The sequence below is a fragment of the Numida meleagris genome, chromosome 23 (genome assembly GCF_002078875.1).
Source record: "Numida meleagris isolate 19003 breed g44 Domestic line chromosome 23, NumMel1.0, whole genome shotgun sequence".
In the NCBI taxonomy this organism is placed as follows: Eukaryota; Metazoa; Chordata; class Aves; order Galliformes; family Numididae; genus Numida; species Numida meleagris.
The window spans coordinates 1,559,630-1,586,441 of NC_034431.1; the positions used below are offsets into that span (position 1 = coordinate 1,559,630).

General features: G+C 49.4%; 1 protein-coding gene and 1 long non-coding RNA gene across 7 annotated transcripts in view; one reads left to right on the top strand and one right to left on the bottom strand.

Moving 5' to 3' along the window:
* APLP2 (amyloid beta precursor like protein 2) overlaps positions 1–26,112 on the bottom strand; it is a 43,492-nt gene extending 17,380 nt beyond the window's left edge. For 3 of the 6 annotated variants that reach the window (XM_021376280.1, XM_021376276.1, XM_021376275.1), the window contains exons 1-4: positions 25,934–26,112; positions 4,938–5,111; positions 3,648–3,777; positions 720–832 (exon numbers count right to left, since the gene is read on the bottom strand). In XM_021376280.1, the coding sequence (XP_021231955.1) occupies positions 720–832; positions 3,648–3,777; positions 4,938–5,111; positions 25,934–26,014 (498 nt within the window). In that variant the 5' untranslated portion in view covers positions 26,015–26,112. Of the gene's footprint in view, positions 1–719; positions 833–3,647; positions 3,778–4,937; positions 5,112–13,815; positions 13,837–25,933 lie in introns of those variants that run through there. The other 3 variants (XM_021376278.1, XM_021376277.1, XM_021376279.1) reach the window with 2 other exon arrangements.
* LOC110387749 lies at positions 18,657–24,533 on the top strand. The gene is made up of 2 exons (XR_002432702.1): positions 18,657–20,642; positions 20,797–24,533. It is a non-coding gene; the product is annotated as an uncharacterized LOC110387749 (long non-coding RNA).

Below are 26,812 nucleotides of genomic sequence, written 5' to 3' on the forward strand. Positions count from 1 at the left end.
TTTCTCCCAGGAAATTAAAGAAATAGAAGCTTAATTGGTACATCCTTAACCTCTTATTTACTAACACTGTCACAATTAAATGTTGTGTTATTGGTTCTACAGAATTTAAAACGTGTACATTTAACCGTGATATTTTACTTAATTACTCGCAGCTGAAATGGGCGTGCAGAGAATTTGCAACATTTTTGCTGGGCAGATTTAAAAAACTCAAACCAACATACATAAAAAAAAAACCACCCAAAGCCCCCACGGTCTAGATCTATTCTGAGAAGATAATCCATCTCTTATGTAAAACCTCACTAATCAGTCACAACAGAACTCACACTGCACTCCAAACCAAATCCCCCGGCGGCAGCACCAACGTTAATGGAAAATGGGCAAGAAAAATCCCAAACATCCTCCGACCACTGGGACTCTCTGCACCAGGGGAAGAAGGACGAGCCACCAGCGAGGGTGACAGACCCCAGGGACACGATCTCAATTCCCAGCCCCATCCCAGGCTATGACCTTGGGAAGCTACTTAGGACAGTCCTGCAAGACTGGAAAATAACTCGACCAGCGACACTCGAGCACTTTTAAACATTTTTTCATTGCTCTCCACCTCAGGCCACACGCTGCAACATGGGAATAAGAGAGCCCAGAGATGAACACTGTTACACTCCAACTCTACAGCCAGCACGTATCCAGAGTAAACATTTATGGCACGGCATCTCAGTTACCTCTTTTGCTGCCGTGTGCCAGTGCTGATGGCTTTCACACACATCCATCCTCTCCTTGTGGAAGAACCGGCACTTCTCCGGGACCAGCAGCACATCGCTCACGAACTCGCCCACTAAAAAACAAGAGATGGCCACAAGGCAGTGAACAAGGGTCCACCCATCCCAACACAAACACCCAGCTTCGTACAGGAGGCAAAGGCAGCACCAGGTGTCCCCAGAGCACGCTCTGTTGTAAGTGCCTTTAAGGTCTGGTCGGGCACATTTATGGCACAGCAGCTATCTGTGCTAATGCAGTGAGAAACCACAGCCTTGGAATTCCCAAGATAAAAACGGGAGCACGGGCCGATGGCTGAGCACTACGCACAGCCTAAGGCTGAACTGAAGGCAATGCATTGACAATGGCAGTCAGTCAATAAACTGTTGGAGCAATTTCATGCAAATCTTCGAGAACACTGCATCTGCATACGGAAGCTTTCAAAGCACTTAATCATCAATCCCTAAATGAGCTGTATCATACCGAGGCTAGTTCAAGCTGCCTGTTGCTGTAACAGCCTGAACATTTTTATGTGCCATAAGCGTTATCTATGTTTTCAGTATCTGGGTATCTGATTAAGTCTTGTTTGTTTTGTTTTTCAAGTTTCCAGATGGCTTAGCTCAGGATCAGCTGCAGCACATTCCCCAGCTCGGACAGCCCTAACCAAAACAGAGGATCGGAAAAATAAATCCGTACAGCCCCAAAAACAGAGTAAAACCAGACTCAGCAAACACACTGCATTCCAGCATTCAGATAACCACAGCCTCACCAGCGCGACGAGGTTTTGGCACAGCCACAAGGCCAGACTCTTTGCTTTTGAGGAAGAAAGGGGACAAAGATATTAGTTTGCCCTGCAGGTTTTGCATCCGTGGAATTTAACTGTTTAACTTAAACATCCACCACAATGCAGTTTAGTACCAACACATGTCGGATCCGTATCCGAACTACACAGGCTTTACTTCCTGCTCTTAGTCCAAAGTCCTAACAAACAATGGCACTGTAATGCAAAAAATTATGTTTTCTCAGAGATGAGATTTCTCTTTGCAGATTTAAATGCCAATTCCAGTAATTTTTAAATAAGAAAGTATCTAGATACCCCAAAAAGGGTAAGGAAAGATCGTCAGTCCGACGTTTCAAAGCAGCATACTTGCACTCCTGATGGGCAGTTCCCTCCTTTCCTTTCAAACTGACTCAACTTTCAAGTCAAGAGGCCGTGGCTTTGGGGCCAGAAGACTCAAACTGATCAGAAATAACAAGCATTAATAAACAGCTGCCACAGAAACCGTTTCTAACACAGGTATGAAAGACATGGGAAGTTCTCTCACTTCAGGAAAACCACGATGCGCAGCACATTAATGGGACACCTTCTTCTGATGACCCCTACTAATAAAAAAACATCCTCCCCCTTTCCAAATGAGAGCAGCCAGAAGAGGTGTTCCCATGGCACCTGGCGGCTCAGCCAGCACTGCCAGCAGTTTGCCTTTTCACACCTCACCAGTTCGGCCCCACTCCCACCATCCTATTGTTACCTCTATTTTACAGCTGGGTGCCAGTGCTAAGGGCCCTCCTCACCTTTGAAATACAAAAGAGCTTTCATTGCCAGGGGAGAGGCAGGAGAGGTTAAACACGGTAGGACAGCAAGATCCTATCTCAAGAAAGTCAGCTCCTTAATGCAGCAAGGGAGACACATGCAGCAACAGGAGCAAAACATGCAGTAGGACTACAATAAAAACACCCTGCATACTCCAGAGGCGCTCATCGTCCATTTACAACAAGCGGTTTGCAAACTGAGAAAGACCAGGAAAATGTATTTTATGACTCGCAACTCAGATCTAAAAACCAAAGAGCTGACAGGCTGGGCCTCACAAGCCTGTAGCACCGCAGCAGATGACACTCGTGACAGCCTTTAACTGACAGCTTCATACTTCTCCAATTTTAGGTTGTGTCACAAAATCAGGTTAATTTCCAGCTGAAGAACACGCTTGGGAGAGGATTATTTTTGAAACAGGTGACTCCTTATAAACCCAGAGACCTTGTTTTCATCCTTATACCCATTAGCAGCGCTCAGTCCAATCAGTCAGGTTTGGTTGCTTTTCCAACTGAGTTTCCAGACCTACAGGGAGATGCATCTTTCCCCCACAATGTAACATTACTAAGTGCTTTGTGGAAGCTATTACATACAGGAGAACAGTACCTACACAGACTTATGGAATTTCCCACATGCTAACCGGAGATACGTGCACTAATTAAGAAAACCAGCACAGCAGTGCCAATCACAACCTACAGGTCAAAAGCTGCACGGTAAATAAGTGCTGCCTGATTCCAGTGGGTGGACAGACCCTGGAAAGCGCAGTGAAATCCGTGACAGTTTATCTAATATCTTTCACAGTTCAAAACTGGGGACGAGGGATACAGCTGCAAGAAGCAGAGCCTTTTTGAAGCAGCTAAGTTTAAATATAGGCATTGAAATAGAATAGAGATCTCTTGCCAAGACCGAAGCAGGAAGCCTGAACAGGCAGAGAGTTTAAGTTTCCAAGGCAACAAAATATTAAAGCTCCACAAAAATAAGATCAGAGCATTAAATCCCAGTGTCTTTGTGATATTCAAATACAATAGCCTTCAGGTTTTTATGGCAGTTGAGGAGAGAATGGGGATTTCTTTTTCACGCCAGGCACCATTATTCCAGCGCAGCTGTTATCAAGCTGTCGATCTGTTGGAGAAAGGCAGAGTTCCATCTTGTGGAAATAAAACCATCTGAGTGGAAGTTGGATGTGGAAATGGCAACCTGATATGAGAGAAGTTTTATGAACTCAGATGTTCTCTCTCTAAGAAGCCAGGAGGCAATTCTTCACCCCCTGCCCACAAGAATGCAGGGAAGCACGTCACGTACTCACCCAGGCACTTGTAGGGCACGACGATATGAGTGTGGTCCTTGCACTGCTTCTTCCCCTTCTTGCACCAGCTGTCAATACTGACAGGCTGATTGGCTTCCACGACATTTGTGATCTGAAGGTCTGGATACATCTGTTTAAAAAGAACCACAGATAAATTTGTTTCCAGAAAGGACAAGGAATGCATAAAATGGCTCTCAGCCAGAAGAAGCAAGGCCAATTCTCTAAACAAGAGTAAGTTCAAATTTGTACATGGATACACATCCTCTTCTGGATCAAGCTTCCAACAGCTGAAGACATAAAAAAGCCCCCAGCTGTTTATCACACGGGGCATCAGCAACAGAATGTGTCACCACTTCTTTACACGTGGCAGGAGAAAGCCAGGTTAGGGGCAAGAGCTGGGCACAGAGCTGAGGCCTCTGGCTTTGCATGGAGGTGGAGGAGGAGTATTTTTACTCGTTCCATTTTGGCTGGCACACTGACAGCGTGATACCCTCCGGAAGAGGGCAAGCACCAGTAACTAGGACTAATAACATCTTCAGACTGTCCCATCATTTGTCAAGCTAATATGCACCTAACTCCTCAGGTTTCCTTATGCCTGCTCCATTTTTAACCTATTAACACAATCCCCGTGCTCTGCTCAAGTTCTCAAGTGCAGACACTGATTTATATTTAGGTTTCCGCTACGTGAACCAAATGTAGCCCCAGTTACATCAGCCTTGTAAAACAGTATTAAAAGTTTTCCAGTCCAGACACAGTGTGCTCTATCACCTTCCCATTAAACCAACATTCTTTCTGGTATTTTACACACCCATCACCTCCACAGAATAATTAAAGACACTCTTCAAGGCCAATACGTTGCAGTATCTGGAGCACACTGAAAGGAGATTAAGGCTTTACAACAAAGCATGAAGAACCTAAAAGTAGAGCCAACGTTTTGATGAAAATATTTTGCTAATATTCTGGCTGATCTGTACATGTCACTGCTAACAACACAACGACATTCCAACTGAAATAGGTGTCAGGTTCCCTGTGGCTGTGCAGATGCTGGGCTAACTAGCCAAACCCTGAAAACAGCGATACCGCCCTGACCGACAGACCGAGGGCCTTCCTGTGGCAGCGTGAGCTGATAAAAAATAGAGGTAACTCCTGAATCCCACTGCAGCATCCCCGTTCAGGGAAGCTAGACAGTCAAACACAGCTCTCCTGCAGGGTTATTTCACTACTGACTGGCTAAATTCAAATCCAATTCCTTCGCAGCAGTGAAGAGCCAGATCCCACAGCAATCCTCACCTCCTGGCAGTAGTGCAGAATCTCTTCCTTCGTTCCAAAGCAGCTCTTGGTCCCAGTAGTGTCAGGTTCCCATTTCCCGGTCTGGATATTCACATGCATATTTAGCTTCCCACAGAACATGGCAATTTGAGGCTCTGCCACCGCAAACCCTGTCCCAGCATTGGCTGCGAGTGCCTGTGAAGACAAAGAAAAACAACCCAAGTTGATTGCTTTATCTGACAGAAAGCAGAACTACTCGAAGCTCCAGAAAGGCTCTGGCATCTCCACAGAGAGCTCCCACTTCCATCAGCAAAATCTCGCACACGCATTTTGTAGCCATATTCCTTAAAGCCAATGGCCCCCGCTCGGGGTTTTCACCAGCAACGCATTTGTTTTTCCAAACTCTGTTTTTATTTTGGCAACAACAGCTTACTGAAACCAAAGGGTAATTCACACTTGAAGGTTGTGCCCACAAAAGCTAAAACAGATGTCTGAAGAACTTGAAAGAGCTGCTCTCCATCCCCAGTATTTGGGGACAAATAACTAGTATCATTAACCCCTGGCAGAAACTCCTTTGTGCAGCTCCCAGTGTTGCTAACGCTAATAAACTAATCGCTTCCCACTGCACGAGGCTGGCTCAGAGATTCAAGTCTGGTGCTTGCCCATTCACACATCTGGGACAGAGACACCTAGCTTACCAAATGCCCAAGTAAGGATGGCTCCTGCTGAGGCAGCCCCCCAGAGCCAGCATCCCTCTCCCCATGCAGTCCCAGAGGTGCTGCCCTGCCAGGTTCTGCCGCCAGCGCCGTGCACCAGCAGACAAAAGCCTGACAACACAAAGGCACATCCGGGTCAAACTGCAGAGCGAGCACTGGAAACAAGGCCAGCTTCCCTTCCTGAAATCCTGCTGGCTGAACAAAAGAAAAACGGGATTAAATTAAACTGCAGAGCTGGGTTTTTACGGAAGGGCTAGGAGTTGGCCGTCCTCTCCCTGTGTAACTAAAAGCCAACCCTAAGAACAACAACAAAGCAACCCACCCTAAGAACTCCCAAATCAAAAGCTCTTCAAAGTGGTTTTGGGGGAGTGAAATCCATTTCAACTGCTTCAGATAAGGCAGATGAGAAACAGCAAGACACAGCTCCAGAGCAGCGCTGCCCCAAGGCTCTGTTTTCCTGGCAGGCAGCATTACCCCAGGCCACCAATCCTGCCTTCATATTTAACCTTTCAAGCACTGAAAAATGCATATGTTTCTGCAGGCACTGTTCATTCCCCACTGCCTGCAGATCCCCACCAACTTCAATCGACACGCATACACTCACAGCAAGTAAAAAGCGATCAAGAGAGGAATTCAACTGGTCAACTGCAAGCACAGCTCCTGCTTTTTAGATACTAGGGGGAAAAATGACTCCCTTCTAACTACCCAGCTTTCCCTTTATTCACACAAAAGCAGTGCCTGAAGGTAAGACACTGAGGCACCGAATCACAGCTATGGCTCAGGGATAAGACCAACCCGAGATAGAAAAGCACAGTGCCAGGCTGTCCTCCAGAAAAAGACCCCTCAAGTTTGAAGAGCTATTCAACAGCACGTCGCCTTTGAGAGAAACATGCACGTACAAGTGGTTTTATCTACTCTAGAACCCTCTCAGCCAGCAGTCATCCCCGAGAGCAAATTTTAGCACAAAGGAACAAAATACGGAACCGTATATATCAGATACCAGCATCCATGTCCCGTAACAAAACACCTCCAACTTCAAACCATCGCTCGCTTCTCTGTGCCAAACCCAACAGCCCAACGGCTCCAGCCCTTTGCTGACACATTGACAATGCAGGAGCATGAGTTCTGCCCAGAAGATCGGTGTCAAGCAACTGTTTTGCTATAAACAGCAAACTTCACTTGCCATCTCAGAAGCCAAAGGCCCGGAAGTTACAATACACAGAAGGAACACACTGGAATCTCATGCAAAAGAGAGGGGAGGTTTGCTGGCTTGCTTCTTGAGAGGCTTGGGAAGGCATGCTGCACGTCTCCATCACTGGCTGTCTCGGGGGGAAAAGTTACAGGGCAAACTCTTCACTTGCTATTCTCTGGTCTGTTGGCCTCCTGGACACCAAGACAGAGCGGTGCAGACCAAGAGAACGACACAAACGTTGTGCAAGAGCCGACCGACACAGCACAGCAAAGCCCTGGCTCCTGCACTGCCTTCCTCAGCGCCCTGCTGTGCCAGAAGGGAAAGGCAAGTGTAGGACGGTCCTTTACAACCCCAAAAACACACATGCAAACTTTCTAAGAGGGCCTTTTCATCTCTCTAAAAACAGCCACCATGCCAGTAGCAACAATCAGATACACTAGAGGAAGCAATCCACAACAAAACTCTGTGTTGTAACAACACTACGACTACATGCAGGATTTGAGCTGAACTCTGAAAAGAACAGAAAGAAATGCATCATGAATGTGCACAGCATTGGCCCCGGTAAGAAGAAAAAAGCATCATTTGAGTGGTTTGGACATTGTCAGCTCAGCCTATGCTTGTGAAACTTGCTTTGAAGAAAAGTACTCGCAAGTATGCAGCAAAATAAGGTCAGTGCGTAAGCAGAGGAGGTGCAGCTCCCATCCAGAGGCAGAAACATCCCTTGGTAATTCATTCACAACTGCCTTGCAGGAGCAAAACTCCTGTTCAAACACATACCAACCTCCTGAAGTCAGGAGCGGCCGCTATTTACATACTGATGTTAGCTGGTGTTTAGTTCTGCTGCCTCTCCGGCTTGACACCTCGCACGGTGGCAAAGGTACCATTCCTCCTCCAGGATTGCTCCAGCAGTTTGCATATCAGTCGCTGCTGTTGCCATAGCTACAGGAACATGCTAAACCCCAATTCGCAGCTGAACAAACGAGACTAATTACTTGCTTGATTTCATCACTTTCAATCAAATGGAGTAAGTCTGCTCTGGAATCGCACAGTTGGGTGAGTTAATGAACTGTGATGTGCAGGAGCTGAATCTTTAACCCCGTGGCCTCCAAGATAAGACCTGTGAGTAACGGGCCCCATTTTTCACCACTGGCAATCCACTCCAGCCAACAACCACATCACTTACTTCACTTGGCATTTTTATCTCGTTCTACCTGTAACAACAGAACGCAGCACAAGGAATCCCAGTGGAGGCCACACATTTAACTTGTCCCCTCAAGTGGAAAAAGTCACCTACATGGGGCTCTTGGGGCAAAGAGCTTTCCTGTTGCCCCCACAATCACTTTCAGCGTCCCAAAAAGAAAGGCTCGGGGTGAGCAGGCTGTGACTCTGCACTCACACAAGAGCTGGTTTCCCTACGCCGAAGCATTATTTTGCAAAAGGAGGGCTGGTGAACACGTAAGCCAGAAGGAAGCTCGGGATAAAAACACATCCTTAGTTAAGCTGTTCGGTATTGCAGAGAATTCCCCCTTTCCACATGGCAGAGGGATGAAGAAACAAAGCGCATTTCTCCCCGGGAATTTCCCAGCCATAAATGGAAGCAGGCACCTCAGTGGGTGCTAGGGAGCAATGCCTTGCACGAGCAGGCTGCGAGGGGCTGCATGCACATACCTGAGCAGCCCCCCAACCATGCACACCCTCTGTGACTGCTATTTCAGCAGCTGTCACCCCATGAATGCACACCCGTGACATGAGAAGAAGCTGAATGTTATTCGGGAAAAGACTGTTACATAAACCACTGCTTTCCCTGCTAGAACTTCAAGTTACAAAATGTTTCATGATAATTTCCACTCTGCCTTTTGGTATAATTCTGTAATCCAGTTTGCTTTCCACGACCAAAAAAAGCATTGGATTCCATAAACACATAAATCTCCGGGCAGTTTAATGTCAGTTAAATTCCTCACCCTGCCATGCAGTGCCTGATTTATGGATCTGAAAACCTTCTCTGATGGAAGCAGTTCTCTCTAAGGATCCAGTTCTTCGTTTACTCCTAAATTCTTCAACTTGAGACAGCAGGTTTCACAGGCAGGTTTTGCCCACTCAGAAACATGGGCTCTGCAACCTGAAAAGGAGCACTCCCCTTTTGCCCTGTAAATATCTCCCATATTAAGAGAGAGATGCAAGATTTAGAAGTAAGTCGGGAAAGAAAGAGAAATTTTCAACTCAAATTGGTCTTGGCTTCCTTAGGATGAGAGGTGATGCCCTCAAGCTGCTCTGGGGAGGTTCACATTGGGGATTAGGAACAATTTCCTCTGTGGAAGAGCAGTGCTGCACTGGCACAGCTGCCCAGCTGGGGGGGGCACTGTCCCTGGGGGTGCTCCAGAGCCGTGGGGATGTGGCACTGAGGGAGGTGGGCAGTGGGCACGGTGGGGGTCTGAGAGGTCTTCTCAGACCTGACAGATTCTGTGATTCACCCCACAGATGAGCAATGACACGTAAGGGGGACGTGTGTGGAGTGGGAAAGAAGCTATCCCGCTGCTCCTGGACAACTTGCCAGCTTCCTTTGGCCAGAGACAGGGAAAAGCCGAAGCCTCCAGTTATCCCATCAGGCACCTCGTTATCCCATCAGGCACGTCAGAGTCAGTTAAGACTTCCTCAGAAACACTGGGTGCACTTTGACTGCCGTGCCCATCTTTTTGATTTTCTCCTTTCAAGGCTTTCAAAGCCTTCCCTCTCATCATCCATTCCTTTAGGAGAGAACTCCTCTCAGTTGTTAAATGCTAATGACTAAGAGATGGCACAGCCCAAGTTCCAGTTTAAATTCACTTCCTCACATAGTGAGGAAGGACTACGTTTCACAGAAGGATGCCATCTCAGCAGCATCGCTGCTGTCAGCAAGGCTTTGACCGGTTCCAGGAAGCTGTTCTGATCCACGAGGCCGGGAGGAACCGCAGCCTGCAAGGACTGCTTCAGCTCACACAAGGTTTGCACCTTCACTAGAGCACCGCAGCGCTCACAGCTGATGCAGTCCTTTAACCTCACACTTCATCCCACATTCCAGCCACAAACAACAGAGGCTACGGGGACACCCAGCAGCGCCTGTTTCACCCCACAGTGCAACAAACGTGAAAAAATAACCACTTTCCTTGCCTTAAGCTTCTAGTATCTGTTAAACCTCATCGCAACATACGTTACTGAGCAGGCTGGCTATTCTGCTGGCTATGAGTTGCTCCTCAGGAAAGCCTTCTGGCACCCTGCTGGGGTCCAGGCAACTGGAATTTCTTTTCTGAGCTTTCCTTAATAGCACAGATATCTGCAAAACGTCACAAGTAACTTCATGCTGAATTTTCAGGGGGGTTAGATGTTGCAGCAACCTTGCTCACCTGATCAGATGAGCCCGAACTGGAGTCTTTATCCCGGCACATCCAGGAGCTTAACAAGAAATCTTAGGTTTGCTTCTCATTTCTAAAGAGTTGGTTCATGTACTATACGGTTACAAAGAAAATCTAAGAATAACCATTACGGAAAAATCTCCGTCACACAATTGACAATGCAGCGGACAAGTCCCTTTGTTTCAAATTCACTTTGCATTTAGGCTTCCTCTAAAGCAACACCCGAAAACGGAACCTTCAGCCTCTGGGATTCCTCAGAGACCCCGGAGTGTGAGCAGCACTGAGTGTGGGCAGAGAACACACAGGAACGCGCTGGGGACGTCCTGGCCTCACAAGAAAACGCCTTTTGTCCGACTGTCCATAGGTCGGAGCCGATTTCCTGCTGAGAAGGGTTAAATATTCCACAACTACTTGCTGCTCCACTGACAAGCTGTGCCACACCGCGCTGTGGAAGATTACTTGTGCTGTTCGTTGCCGTGAAAAGTGAAGGCCCTCATAAGAAATACTGCTCCCTGCACCACAATGCACATTCAGCACAAACCAGGCGACTTCAGATGTGCAGATCCTACCTGGGTAAATTACAATTCCCATCTCTACTTCATTTAAGAAAAGAAAACAAGCCTTTTCTGGATTTCATTGAAAAGAATACTTTCCCCAGCAGCAGTGCCACACGGGTGTCAGCACGGCAGCTCCTTCCACACAGCACAGTCACTGCATTCATAGAGGATATACATTTGACTTTTTCAACACCACTAAGGAATTGAAATAGCTCCTCTGACACAGACACGAGTCCTTCTGCTTTATCAATCCTCCTGTGACCCACCCCTCGACGGCTGCTGCCTTCAGATAACGCGAGTGTCCTGACTCTCCTCCCCTTCCTGGGCTGCAAACTGGCACACACACTTGCGCAGGGCCCCGTTGCCTCTGAGCACAGGCCGCATCTCTGCCACCTCCAGGCACACGTGGGGATTTCTCCTTCCATAGGGCAGGCCAGTCCTTGGCAAAATTAAAAGAAAAGTTCAGGAAGAGATGCGGCAGCCACAAACTCCAGCAGTGCGGCCTGATGAGTTCTGCAGGAGAACACATGGAGCTGAGCTGAGCCGGCTCGGGTCACTGGGCACTGCTCAGCCTTCAACCTCACATTCAAGGCCACAAATCTCACCTGTCCGTGGGGGTTTACGGCAAGCTAGGGTTCAGGAAACCAACGCTTCAATTAAAGAGTGAAGGAAGTTGGCAAAGGGATTTTTACACATAAGAACTTCTAAACAGAATACTTCAGATTCCCCTGTATTTGGATTAGTAACTCCTAAACGCGAGCGGAGCTTTCGATTCGTGCTTCCAATGGTCCTCCACGCTTTGTTTTCCTTAGCTTCTCTTCCTGCTTTTATTCAGCAGATAGGTGGCTTGAACCCGGGAAGGCTAATGAATGTCTGACACAGCAGGCAGTAAATCTACAGACTAGCAGCTCATCCTAGCTCCACTGCTTTATTTTTTTTTAAATTGCTGATAATTACAATAATGCACATGGGCAGGACTCCAAGACAGGAAGAATTATTGTCTGCAGGCAGATCCGGTGTGAGCTGATAATACCAGCCTGTGTTTGCCGTTGAATTTAGAAGGCAGAAATCTCAGTAAAGCAGCCTTTGGCTTCCTTGAAGTTGCTGAAGGGGCGGCGTTCTCATCTCCTCGTCCTTTATCGACTTTGGTGGTGCAGCAGCCAGAAGCCAGAAAGCGATGCAAGAGCTGCACTGCTGGCTCAGTGCAGTTTATATTTAGATCCACCCCGTGCATGGCCAACGCGCAGCCTTGAATGCTTGGAAGTTGGGTGACAACATCCCGTGTGCTTTCAGATGTGCCAACAGCAGCCAGAGCCCTACAAACACCAACACAAAGCCAATGCCCAGAGCACTCTGCTCCTGCACTTTGCTCTGCCTTTCTGCAGAGAGAAGGGGGTTTCCCAGTACCTGTGGCTCACAGGCAGCCTCTCTGCCCTTGGAATGTGCACTAATTACACAGCGGATTATCTCCCCGCTCCTCCTCTAGTCTATCATGCTCCACAAACCAAGCCTGCATGAGTCACTGGGCAGATAATCTGCCCGTCAGACATCTGCACTGGGGGACTGCACTATGCACACAGGGAAGGCAGCACTGCTGGCAGCCCTGGTGCTAGTCGTGGGGAACAGACTCAGCAAAGCCACAGTCCAGGGCTTCCCAAACTGCTTGTGTAACGTGCTTGGCTTCAGAATTCTCTACCCCCAGAGAGACAAAGTTCAGACGTCCTCAATTTAAAAGTTCCCTGAACAAATGTTACAGTACCCAGAACTGTGCCCTTTAAGCAGCTCCACTGACAGGCCCCAAGCTTCCAAAACTTGTGTGTAACAGCTGGGACCAGAGCAGCTCCACGGGGTGGAGAGAAGAGACCAGCAGCACACAGCCAGCAGTGCCCCTGCCACTGCACGCGGGTGGGTGCCAACACACGCTGCTGGCCTTGCTGCCCTGCTTCACCAAAACACAGCATCGGGGCTATTCAATGCATCTTTCTACAGAGCCCTTCTAAGTCACATCACAGCACACACAGGCCAGACCTACTTATTGTGGGGCTAAATGAAGGCACAAAGTCAAGTGACGTGCCTAAGGTCACGCATCAGAGGCTCAGCCTGGACTAATCCTCAGCCCCTCCACACTCCAATCTGTGTCACCACGCTGCCCTGCACAGCAAGACTAATTACTGCTTTCCCACTTGAGTTATTTGGGCATCTGAACCACAGAGAGTCAAGATCTCCTGCCATCTTGCCAGTAAGGGAAAACTTCAGTGCAAGACGATGTTTTCGTGCGCACTGAAAATCTAGTGAAGGAAAAGCCGCTGGGAAATGCACCACGTGGCTGAAAGCAGAACCGTGTATTTATGGCTGTTAGCAGCACAATGCAGCATGTGAGGAGCAGACACGCTATTTGCTAAGTAACTTTTCCACGCAGCTCAACAATGAATCCTTTCCATCTTAAGGCACTTTGCCTACATAATAGCTGCTGAATACAATCACTGCAGTAACCAGGATACAGAGATTCTGTAATACACAGGAAAGCACGGTTACAAAAACCTTTATCGCTTCCAAGCGATTTGTTTGAAGCAAAAGCAACCAACTAAAAGCTAACTGAAACTAACTGAAGCAAAAACAACTGCTAGACCAAAACTCATCCCAAATCACACACATACACTTGCCCTCCCACCTTCCTAGCGGACCAAAACGGAAGAAAAGAGAGAGAAGAATTTCCTATCATCCAGCAAAAGAACCTGAGCACTTAAACTGCTGATTCAAAGTGATTTAGCATTCCAGAGATACATTTAAAAGAATCTTGTTGTTTTAGAGACCTGCGAAGCTCGCTGGGAGCTCCACAAGAAGCTGTGCTGGGGGGGGCTGCTGCAGGAACCCGCGGTTTCTCAGCCCAACCACGCGTCTCACCGCCCAGATGTCACGCGATAAGATAAAAAGGCTGCACAGACTGCGGTTTGATCTGCACCACCGCTATCCAAAAAGCAAGCAGGAAACAGAAGAGCGTATTTCAACAGAGCACCAAGAATTTGAAGCGGCAAGGAAAAATACCTGGAAAAAAAACGCGCGAGATAAAGGGAAGATAGCGAGTGGAAAGCCTGCAGTGCAGGCATGCTTTGCCTTCAGCCACTCCCGAGCTCAATAAAGACATTGCTCCGTATCAAAGTTGGCCGTTCATGTGCAAAGACCGCAACGGTTTGGAAACATGATTGAATACCTTAAAGTCCTGCACCTGGGCAACACATGAACCTCCTCTAGCACATGGGAAGAACTCCACAGGAACCGCTCACACCGCACTGCAGCGCTCCATTCCCTAACTCAGATCTTCTGAAGAACACCTGAGCTGGTAATCCTGACATACAAACTGCACAGATCACCACGGGAAGGAGAAACCAGGAGGTTTTTAACTGATGGTGTTCCAGGCCACGTTAATGACCATCTTCTGAACACAGGAAAGCCACGGCTAAAACACAGCGCTGCTCTCATTCTGCCACTGCTCCTCAAGCTCTGCCAAGTGGCTGCTGATCCAGACTCAACAGAGTTGAGTTTGCAGTTAAGCTGCTCGTTAGGAAGAGATCCTACCACTTCTGGGTTGAAAAAAGAAAAAAAAGAGAAAAAAAGCAAAAGAATTAGAGCAAACCCATCTCCTGTTCCCACAGAAAAACAGCCCTTCAGTTTTTGTGACCGCAGCTATTTTTAATCCCAGCAAACAGCAACCAAACCGAGGAGATGCTGCCAGCTTCCTTCCACCAATGCTGGCAACTGGATGTGAGCAAGCAAGCACGCAACAGTAGCTTTGAAGAAACCTATAAATAAATAAAGGCAAGTGCTTAAGGAGCAAAGAGGCTGAAGCGCAGGAAGGCGGCTTGGAGCAACACCCGGACGCCACGAGTCAGATGGCCGAAGTTTGTTTATTTCTAAGCTCATCGCCCGACAGCCAAACATTTCTATGACGCATCCCAGCACCAAGAGCAGGACTTGGCCCGATCTCACCACTTACTTTCTTCTTTCAAAGGACAGTACAGAAGGTGAACCCCCTATCCCCCAAAGCTCACCCACCGAGATTCAGCATCTTCCAGAAGAAAGAGGTCCAATGGCAGAGCCTGAGCACCCCTCGAGTTTTGTCAGCAGCGGGGTCACGGAAAGCCATGAAAGGACCTCGTAATGGCTTAATGGATTTCCATCTTTTACTCTTTAAAAGCAATCCTGACTAATTCAGGAGCATTTTATTTCCGAAGCATTAATTTATCAGCTGGGGTTTAATAGTCACCACGTCATACCGTAGCTAAACCAGAAGAAACTCTAATGGATGTATTAAACAGCTCCTTTAAGGGAAGTGATAGGCCTCTACTTAGAATAACTGCTTAATGCTATTAGAAAATTAAGGAGTAATTTATAGCATAGACTCAAGCTGGCTAGGACCGGATCCCCTTTACTGATTTTGCTGATCCAGAAAGCAAAACTAGTTCAACAGAAGCTAGCACAGAACGTCAGGTCCGTCAAGGCTGCAGTTCTGGGAGAGTGAACCGACGCTGCACGCTGCACAAGCACACCTGAATGGTACACGCTGAGTTCTACAGCTGCGGGGGCTGTCAGGCTCTATCAGATTGCACAGCATTGCACGAAAACAAAACAGAAGAAAACAAAACACTTCTGTTAGCAACTTCTTCCTGCTTTCAGGGAAGAGGGACTTACGGTACACAGATACCCTATTTCCTAGAAGTTTCCTTCAGCAATTTCTGCTAATTTTGAAGGTAGGCGTTAAAGAGAGCGGTTCTTTCCTATTTTCAGCCAGCTTCGTGGCAAATACAAGCTGGGTGGCAGGCGTGGCAATGTTCTGCGGCTGCACGCTCCTGCTGCCCAGCCCCCAGACAGTTTTTAAGGAGCATGACACTGCAGTGAGGTCTCTGAAGCACAAAAGCATTACGAGCCACAAGCTTTATTACCAATCTGGGAGAAAACCCGCCCGTGCTGCACCCTTCGGAAGAGAACCAGCAGAACAGTTTTAGACCATCTAGTTATGCCTTCAGGAACAAGAGGCATTGAACACCGAGGGCTTCCATCATCTCAAGAGAAATTCCCCCTCATGTCTCTGAAAGGCAGCACTACTTTGATTTTATGGAATACATTATTTAATCCCTTATAGAGCCCGGCCATCCCGGCAGCAGAGCTGTTTTCGGCCTACTTTGCATCCTCCAGCGGCAGGAACAGCAAGAAAACCTACAAGATGTATTCTGAATATACAGATTCCAAACAACACTTTATTTTTCCAGCCTGGAAAGGGCTGTTAGCATGAAATGTACTGATTATTTTTTCTTGGAGAAACTTTTTTGCCTGCTCAGACACTCTTGCCCAACGTGACACACACTTGAGCGCGCCTACCCGTGCAGAGGGCCAGCAGCACAGCTGTCACAAACCAATTTTACTTCCCTTGACTGGACAAAGCAGATACGGACAGCAATGGAAATGCTGACTTCACATATAAACCCCGTCACCACAGAGTGAGGGGAGAGAAGATCGATTGGAATATTGATGTAACAGGCCATTCACCATTTTCCTAGCCATGGGCTGAGCAGCTCCAATAGTTTTCTCAAAGTCAAAGGATGAGAACATTGCACCAAGTTCTCACGCCAGGGAGTGGCGGTTTTGTTTTTCATTAGCAGACTCCAGACGTGGCCCAACAAGGCTTGTTGTAACACAGGGCTGCAGACACCAGCCTCACCAAAACCTGGCACATCGCTGCAGTGGATTAGCCCTATGGAATGTGCTCAGGTGCCTCACATCATAAGAAATCGGCACTTGAGAAGGAGCCATGTTGAAATTACAGCTTGATGATGTAATAGCACCAGAGAGCCAGGAATGTCTCATTCTAATATCCTCATTTTGGATGGATATATAAAAATAACTTTGAGGGCCCCAACGTGTTCCTAAGCAGCGCAAGGCTCAGTTTGAGGGTGCCCCTCCATGCACCACCTCCAGCTAACGCAGGCGGCAGTGTGGGATGAATTTGGCAGGAGCTAGGGATGCCAGGGATACTAGGGATACTCAGAAGGTTGTGAGAATCCTGCACCGAGAGCTTTTGGACTTGATTGAAAATACACAATAGATTAAGAGGAGGAAACTGGGCAAGAAAGCAAGCTCATGTGTAGAGGCTGCAAAGCAACTGTAAAACCTGGACAGCAATGATGGATGGACTAACTAATGATTCCATTAGAGGCCATCTCTACTTTGACAGTTACACCTACCAACAAAAGGGACAGGACTATGACTCCAGAGCAGCAGGAATACTAAGAGCAGTCCTCCTCCTTGGGACCACTCTTCATTCCTGAGGGTAGTTCTCCTCACTGCAGGACCTGTCCCAACAACTAACCAACCTACCACCAAACCAAGCACACAGCTTCAAGTCTCCATCAGGAGTGCAGCTGTTTCCTCGGGACCCCAACTATCCATTCATACACAGCAGAGAAAAAGAGAGCAAGGTGTTTGTACAGACACCAACAGGCTGAGTGTTCCAGCAGCAGGTTCATATGCCAGCAATTGGGAATCTGAAATTCAGCTAAAGATGTCCACGTCCTGATGTGTTCCACCAGACTGCACCACTCTGAGATGTTCAGCATGTATCCTTCTTTATTTTGTGCTTCATATACCACACAGTGTATTTTGCAACTCCATTGCTAAAGAACATCATCTTACACGTGATGTTACATGGATGTTACAGATGCTGCTCAGAGATGCATCTGAAGAGATATTCTAAACCAGAGACGTCATTCCAAAGCAAATATTACAAAACACACAATTCTCTGCTTTACAGATCTAGAGTATTCAGAGTTATCTGTTATAAAGAGCCATTACTGACCAGCCTCCTATTATGGCATGAAGAAAAAAAAAGTCTATGGAAGCGGCAACGCATCTCAAAGTTAACACCACAGCAATAGGTGCTGGAAGTGCAGCTATAGACAGCTGTGCACATTAAACCCCCCTTAGGTGGTTAACTTTGCTGCCAGCTGTAGCTAAATCTTGGTTACGTCCTCAGTTATACGATCGAGATAGATTTAATAATCACAGGCTATTGAATACAATAACAGAGCAGCATGAATAAAGCCATCAACCACTTACACAGTAAGGAATAACAATTTAACTTCTTGCAAAAATCTTTAAGGACAGTGACAGGGAACACAAGAAGTCAAATCAAAACCACGGCCAACGAGGCAAAGGAAGTCATCTTGGGGTTGCTTCTGCCTGAGGCTAAAGGCTGCTTGGCCTCTGCAGGCAGCGCTGCCCACTTCTTCTCCTCCACTACACGGATGAAGCTTCCAGCCCCACATTTTGGGGTCATCTTCATAACATGCTTCTCTGGAGCAACCAGTTCAGCTGTTTGCATACACCTGACTAACACGTATGGCACTGGCCTTTTCAGAACTGTAATACCCTTGAAATACATCAGCAGGAATTACAAAAGGGCTGCAGTGATCCATTCTGGTCCATGCTCCACAATGAAAGAGGGAATTAACGCGCTACAGATGCCCTGTGGAAAACCTCCCATGTGGTTGTACTTTGAAAAGTGTTCTTCCCCCCCACGCTAATTCCCATGTGGAGCAAGGTCCAAAAGCTTGCTTAATACAACTGAGCACAACAAATCCATCCAAACCCAGGAGATCCAGCCTAGACTTCAAAATGCTTTTTGCCGGTATTGCGGGTTTTACAGTCAGGCAAATCTGAACGGAGATTTCCTGGTGTCTGAGCAGCCCTGCTCCATTGAGAATCCAGCTCTTCCCTTCAGGCTTCCTTGGAGACACGCTGCTGAGCCAAGGATCCTCCAGGCAGGGAGAGAAGGCAGAAGGACTGCGAGGGGATCAGCTGGCTGAGATCTGTTTGTCCCTTAACCTGAGAAATGAAGACATTCTGAAGCAAGATGCAAGCACTGAAAACGAAGGAATAGATTATCCAAAACACCATGCATCAAAGCAGTACCGCGGATTCAAACATAAGTAATCCACATCAGCTGTCGTGAATCGCGTGACAAATACGTGTTGAACATGCATACGATAAGAGCACGAGCCCATAGGGGGAAGGTGGGAGACCTAAACAAACCAACAGCCGTGCTGCAGAGCACAAAGCCAGCTGCAGACAGCGCAGGGACAGGGCAGTGCAAAACACTACACTGCAGCAAGCCTGCGCTCTGGCAGGCCATTCATCTTCTGCCTTTGTTATTGGGAAATTGCTTCCGAGAAAGCGGCTGCTGCCCTGAACAGAATACCCACACACTGCCCAGCTTTGTTGCAGAGCAAGCACGGATTCAATTGGAACAAGCCAGCATTTATGAGGAGCAGTGGAGGGGGCACTGGGTGTAACGCTTCTGTTGGTGTCCTTGAAGCCAAGCTTCAAGTTTCAAAACACAAATCAAACCCTTGTGGTGGGCCAGCAAGAAAACACCTTCTCCACTGCTCGATGCTTCCCGTGCTGAGGCTGTGATGCTCTCCTGAAGGACTCGGGAAGTTGTATGAAACCCTGCAGCTCCACCTACTTAGAGGCACTTAGTCTTATTCCAAGAGACCAAGTGGGAGCTGCTAGCATCCTGCTCCACTGCAGAGCAGTAACTGCCTTCCATGACAACGTGCACCCTCAACCACTTGTCTCCCTTTTTTCCAGCACAATGTTGTGGGACACTGAACAAACATGTGAGCCCCGCTGCACACCCTGCACTGCAGAGTTCATCTTTGGCCAAGGCTGTTCTGCTGGCTCACGTGCTTAGGTTGGATCTTTCCAACTTTTGGATCTTTCCGCTTTCCCATTCTTTTGGCTTTCTAAATGCGCGTCTGATCTTGCTGCGTCAAACGATCCAGACATCAAATTCAATTTCTTCAGCGAGAGCTTTGATAAATTATGCAGAGAAAGATCCACGTTCAAATGCCGATACGCTCACTGGGAACTCAAACCACAGGTTTGAATCAACGTTTTGCATTTAATCTTTTGAGAGGAATACTTAGCAGATTAAAGCAAATCTGCCCCTCTCTATTTCAGGCCACAATTACTGTAAGGCGACCAGGGTAAGAAGTCAGCCAGCCCGCACCCAACGCCTGGCATCAGTGACTTAGTGTAATTCACGCCGACTGCTCTAGGACCACTTCTGGCAAGTTATGGGTCCCAATATGAATGGGAAAAGATTAAACACCCATAAAAAAAAAAAATCTGCTAAGACCCAGCAATGGGCCACACCAAGTCCAGAACCATAGAGGGAATTTGGTGATTAAAAGCTTTATGCTGGAGGCCACCATAGGTCTAAGCAGAGACCAGCATCTGTTGTGAATATGCACCCCAAATCCTCTTGAAATCTAACATGAGTGCATGTTTATTGTAACAGATGGCACGGGCAACATTTTTCTTTTTGTTGCTGTCACTTCACACTACGCAATGACATCATAATTAGTGGGATTCATCAACCCAAAATCCAAAACAAAAGGGATGAGGCTTTTTGGCAGGGAGCAGGGGCTAAAAATAATGTAAAAACCTTTAAAGAGAAGCCCAAAGATTAAAAATGCAAACGTTTGGCTTTTGATTTAAGCACCTCCGTTTCCAAGTTAACGGAGGGCAACTCCCAGAAAATCCCAAGCAGTTCACCCAACCTCCTGCCCATCCCTGCAAGAACAGCACCAGGAGATGATGTCTGAGCAGGGCTTCAAGGCAGCAGACTGAACACACCAAGCACAGCAGCTGCGTGAGGAAACACGAGCCCATGAGAGCAGAGAGTGAACGGAATAACACAACTTTCCCCGCTGCAAGAATGACAAGCCCACCGGCCAGCAGCTCCGAACACAGCACTCTCAAAACCACCTCCTCAGCAGCCAACGTTTGCTGGTTGCAAAAGCAGACCTAAATGAGTAAGGGCACTTTCAAGGTTAAACACTACTTTTACTTAAACATGTCTGCTACGGCTGGTTGTCAGCTTGCTTGATGCGATCAGCAGGCAGTAAGATGATGACAATTAGCAACTCTTAAATGGAAACTTCGCTAAGCAGCAATCTTCTGTTACAGGCAGGAGGAACCACGGCCCCAGTCGTCTCCGGTTGTGTGCGCATCTCTCTCCACGTCCTTGACCTGAATCAGGCCATGCTTCTGACTGGCGTAATTTTGTTAGAGAGCTTACCGTATGAAATTACCTAAATGCATCCCTGTCACGGAGCCAAAGCCTGGAATCCCAGCGCCGAGCGCGGTTATCTCCCCCAGCACACCTCCGCCTACATGATGAGTCACGCTGCAAAGAGCCGAGCCCGCGCTCTGCCCAGCTTCTATGGTGCACAGAGCTCCACCAAGCCACCCAGCAAAGGACGGGCTCCATCATCTCTGCTGTTATTTTTTTTTTTTTTGCATTGCATTTAAACGACGCAGGCAAATTTTAAGCTCTTTGTGTTTGGCGACTTGGAAAAAAAAAAAAAAACCAAAAAAAACTCCAAGTCATCATTTCATAACGATTTTCAGTTAGTCTCGAAACGCAGCGAGGCCATCCAAGCCAAACTGTTATCGATTCCGTCTCCTGGGTAAAGCCCTCCAAAGCTGCACGGAACAGCATCCTCACAGCCCCTGCAAAGCAGAGGGCTCGCCAGCGGGCAGCGTGCTGCACAGCTCATCTCTGTAGGGAGTGAGGGATGGCCCCAGCCCCCCGGCACGACCCTGTGCGAGTGCCCCCAAAATAAGGAGAGTATTCTTCACCCCACTGGTGACACAGAGCACCCCCGGAACGCTGGGCCGTAAGCAGCTTAGGGGCACGTGCTTGTGGTCAGGTGGGCACCTGGCTGTGCAAAGCCAGGCTGTGTTCTGCTGCTGGTGAGATCAGCTTACCACCGCCTGCAGAAGATTAGGATTTCCATCGTTTGTCTCAAGTCGGAGGTTTTGCAAACGCAGATAAGTTAAAGATCAGCCCCACGAGACCGCAGAGCAAGCAGCAGAGCCACGAAAGAAAGTCAGCTGCACTTCTGTTATCTCTTTCCTATGGGATTTTTCAGGAATTTGGTCAGGAATGTACACTCGTCCCAGCTGAGGGGACAGCAAGCCTACTGCCAAATGAGTTAAAAAAAAAAATTGTTATCCACACACAGGATTTTCACGCGGATTTGGTCATTTACCTCTGCAGGAATTCATAAATGACAAGTGCAACAAAACAAGAACCATGAGCTATTTCTCCTGAGATCCCCAACCCCAACCCTCCAGCCTGCAGCCTGCCCTGTCCCAGTGACCTCTCAGCCCACTGCTCCCAGCACGGAGCCATCAGATCTCCTGAACGAGACCAATTCCATAGGTGCCATCCTGGGTGAAGCACAGTAAAGAGGAGCCCCCCAACAACTTATCCCATTCATTAGGTAAATATATACATGGAAGAGTTACTTGGAGACTCTACACAATGCTTTCAAGCCGTTGTCACTCTTCACAGACCTGAGATTTAGTGGCACCTACAGGAAAGCGTTGAAAATGGAAATTCAGAAGTGGAAATACTAAATGCATACAGGCGACGTGCCTTAAAGGCTCCATTACGGGTAAAACCAGAGATAGGAAACACCATTATGAGTCCAGACAACACTTTCTGAGAGAAAAGGGGCAACCTCACAAGTTCAAGCACAGTTCTGATGCAGAAGCCTCACCCAAATGGTTTATGGCCATGGCAAGCATTGAAGTTCTCCAATTAAGAGCCAACATCATCTTAAATTCACAATGGTTCAGAGGTGCTGACTGCATGAGCTAAATAATAACAGAAATCAATGACGCTCAGCTTTACTGCACGTAAGCAGCACGAGAGCAAGCAGCTGAAAAACGCCATCAATTGACACAACCTCAAGCAGTTAACAAAAAGAGTGTGAGATGCCAAAGAGCACGAATGTAAAGGCCGCCTTGTCCCAACACAAAAGGGTTTGGGGAGAGCATACGCCTCGCGTTTCCAACTGGAGAACAAGGTTACGGTTTAAGCGCAGTTGTAGAAGCAGACGCCGCAGTCAAAATAACTTACGTTTCCAAGATTGAGTCCTCACGCCTCCCAAAGACACACACAATGGGAAAAAGCAATGGCCAAATTTTTACCAGCACCGTCGAGGGAGAAGCACAGCACGTACAGGACAGACACTGAATTGCTTCTTCCTGCACTACACGGCGCTGGAGAGGGGCAACGTGCCATAATAAAGCCCAAATGCAGCCCAAGCCACCTGTACGATGGATTTCAAATAGCTCTCGCGTTGCAATGGACGTGATTAACAACAAGAAGTCTAACCCAAGGTAGAGAGATACCAGTGCCTAATTAACACTGAATAGGTCACAGACACCACGCCCTCACAGGTGAGATTTGGGAGAGCTGCAGCCTTGTGCAAAGTGCAGAGCTCACCTCCACGGAGCAGCCCAAGGCAGCGCAGCCCCACAGCCTCCCAGCAGCAGGCGTCCATCACTGTCTGCTTCCTTATACACATCTCTGCTTCAGCACAGGTTGTGCAGAGGCTCAGATGAGGCGTTGCAAATAACTGCTTTCACACAAACGCATTTTTCCTAATGTTTCCCGGGAAGTGAAGCTTTGGGAACTGAAAGCAAAGCAAAGGCCACGCTCAGGACTGGAATTTTCCTGAGCTGTTTCTCCTCAGGACTTGAACACAGAAGTGGAAATTTCCCCTAGGTGGAGTTCTTTGTTCAATGCAGCAGGCAATTACAAGTCCCTAAGGTCTGCAGAAATGGCACAAGGCTGATATTTTCGTTAGTGAGAATTTAAGCATACCACACAAAAACAACAGCAACGCAAACTGCACAATCCCGATCCAAGAATGAACCTTGTTTTCCTCACCCCAAACCTTGGTTACCTGAGACAGATGGGTAACAGAAGCATTCAGGAGAGCTCTGGAAGAGGGCCACTAAAACCAAACGCTATTAAGATGAAAACCAAAAGCAGCATCAAGTCTGCATTGCCTCAGATTCGATTACACACAAAGGTCAAGCGATAAAAAAGAAACTTTGCATCCTTAAAGGCCCCGGGGACACAGCGCGAGCAGTTTATCGTCGGAACACAGATCAAATTAGAATAGATTTATTTCCTTTTTTTCAGTCGGCGTCTGCGTCCTATTTGAAGTTCTCTCAGATTTCACGAGCAGAACGCAGCAGCCCCCAGTTCAGACACAACCCCAGGACACGTTACCCCGCAAAGACAAAAACACGATTCGGGCGTCCGCGTTTTCTCTGAGCTCGTATATTCCAACTCATTTGCACGGAGACTGTCAGAGGTTATCTGGCAGCAACACCATCTGAAAGGAGGGCCGACACCAGCCAGGAGCCCTGGGGAATGCCCTATTCAAAGGCTCAGATGCCAGTAATAAATAAATAAATAAGCCTGCCACTCCTCTTCCTCCATCCAGGGGAGAAAGAAAAACAAATTGTGGTCGATAAGCGGATTAGTGGGTGTTCCGGGGACAGGGACTGCTAGCTAAGATAATCAAGCAAGAGAAAATCCACCTAATGGGACAGTGCCAATTCCACCGAACTGATAAACGTGCCCACCGCTACGCGTTGGCCTTCACTCTGGAATGCTTTCAAATGTCCTCTTTATTAAAAATAAAAATCAATCAACCCCCATATTTTTCGTTACATTGCCTGCTATCCGCTAGCAAAGATGATAAAAACAGCAGCCACCATTTCACTTCCTAAGCTCTGCATCCAGCCACAATTCCGGAGACAATTTGGCAGCAAGACCGACCTGCAGTTCCCCGCTGACAAGGCAATGGTGGAGAATGCAGCAAAAAAAAAAAAAACACCAAGAAGTCAAATGTGACAACTGACATTTTGTGCCAGCAGATTAAGGTGGCTGTCACGCCTTCAGGATGCAGATGGTGCTGCGGGAACGGCCGAGCAGATCGCAGCATGCAACGCCCGACCTGCAGCTCAGGAGCGAAGCCACAGCCCGGGAGCAGGGCAAGAGGATGAGGAGCGTGGCAGGAAGGCGGGCAGGTTAACTCTCTTCCACCAGGCCAGCACGGCTGCGCTGTGCTCACAGCACCCTCGCAGGGCGCTCAGGGATGCCAAAGCCTCTGCTGACCCCGCGACCGGCGGGTGAACGCTGAGCTCAGCTTCTTCGGCCTCAGAATAAAAGGAGGGCCGTGTCTGCTCCCAGAGGAGGAGGTCGGCTCTCCGTAACGCGAGTCCACGAACACAACAGCATCCAGAACGCGTGTCGGATGTGACAGAGGAAGTGACCTACAGCTGGAGGAGCTTCTCAACAGGTGCACGAGATCCGACGGACGCAGCCACCGCCCAGGGCAGCCCCCCCCCGGGGACCCCGAGTGACCCCAGCACAGCCCCGGCTGGCATCCCGCAGGCCAGCCCTGCTGCAAGCATCCTCAGCACCAGCCTCTCCAAACAGAACGAGCGCCGCGTTGCATCCATTTAACACAACGATAAGGAGGAGATGGAACGCTGCGCCTTCAGAAACAGGCAGAGGGAAAGCCACGGGCTGGTGTCACGTAACGGCTTAGGAACGGCGCGGGGCCGCGCTCGCTGCCAGCTGGCGGCCTCGGGTTCCCGCACGCAGAGCAGCGAGCGCTCCGCCTGGCCCGGCACCGCGCCGCACGCTGCCGAGCCGAGCCACGAGCCCGCTCCGCGTCCATCCCTAAATAACCCCGCAGCACCCAGGTGCGGGTTCGCAGCCTCCATTTGCAGCGCGCAGCTCCTGCACCGCGCAGGGCCGAACCGCGGGGCTTTCCTCCGCCGCGTCCTGGCGTGTCAAGCGCCCAGCCGCACGGAGCGTTCATTCCCAGCGAGAAAGCCGGAATTTCCCCCCTCTCCTTACACGTCCGCACACGTGAAAGCCGCAGCCCCACGTAACGCGAATGGCAGCAATGAACTAATTTCTACACTAATCGGACGCCGTTCCGCCGCCCGAAGTACCGCTCCCAGGCGCAACCAAGCGCTCGGGATAGCAGCCGCGCCCAGGGCCCGCCGACACGCGCCGAGCCCCGCTCCCACGGCAGCGGGAGCCCCGCGTGAAGATGGCGAGGGAGCCCCCACGGCAACGCCCGGCCCCTCCGCCCCAAGGATCCGAGCTCGGCCGGGGGAGGCTCGGCCGAACGCAGCCCCCCGGGCCCCGCGAGGGCGCGGAGCGAGGGGAAGACCCGGCCCCAACGGCCGGCTCTCCGGGCGGAGCGCGCGCACCTACCTCGATGTAACCGGCCAGCGTGACGGCGGGGCCGGCGAGCCCCAGCAGGAGCAGGAGGGGGAAGCGCCGCGCGGAGCCCATCGCTGCCGACACCGCCGCCGCCCAAGCGCTACTGCGGCCCCCGCGCCCCCTGCGCGGCGCGATGGGAGCCGCCTCGCCAAGCCCCGCCCCCTGGCCAATGGGAACGGGGCGGAGGCGGGACTCGGGAGAGCGAGGGGGATTGGGCGAGGGCCACGCCCGCCTCGCCGCTCTCGGCCAATGGGAGGAAGAGCCGTCGTGGCGGAGGTCCCGCCTACGGGGACGCGTTCCCCTGTGGCCCTGCGGGAAATGGCGGCCGTCGTGGTCCGGGGCGGCCGGCTGTGGGGCTGAGCCGCGCGTCGGGTTCGGGCTGTCCGAGCAGTGCCGCCCTCGGGGAATTCGTTACGTGTGGAAAAGGGCCTCCGCGGGGCTGCATGGACAACGGGCCCTCGGGGCTGCTGGGTTGCTCCCCACCAGCGTGGCCAAGGAGCCCGGTGCAGAAGGCAGTTGTGAGGCTTCCCCAGGTACACGGGGAACGAGCAGGCTTCCCGGGCTGGGCGGCAGCCAGCTCTGCCCAGTCCACGTCCTCTTACAGAGACACTCAGCCCCTCAGTATCAGCAGTTAGCCCGCAGCCCTTGGTTCTTTGCAATAAAAGACAGTTGCGCAACGTTTCCTTTTATTTTCCTCTTTAATAAGAGCCATCCCCACAACAGCATCACCCCACGGCCCCGCAGCGATGGGCACGGGCCCACAGCGGAGCTCGGTGCTGCCTGAAGCGATCCCACCGCGCTCTGTCATCACAGCAGAGCTCTGCAAACTTCAACAGCAACATATACCCACCCTGTCATGCTCTACACGAT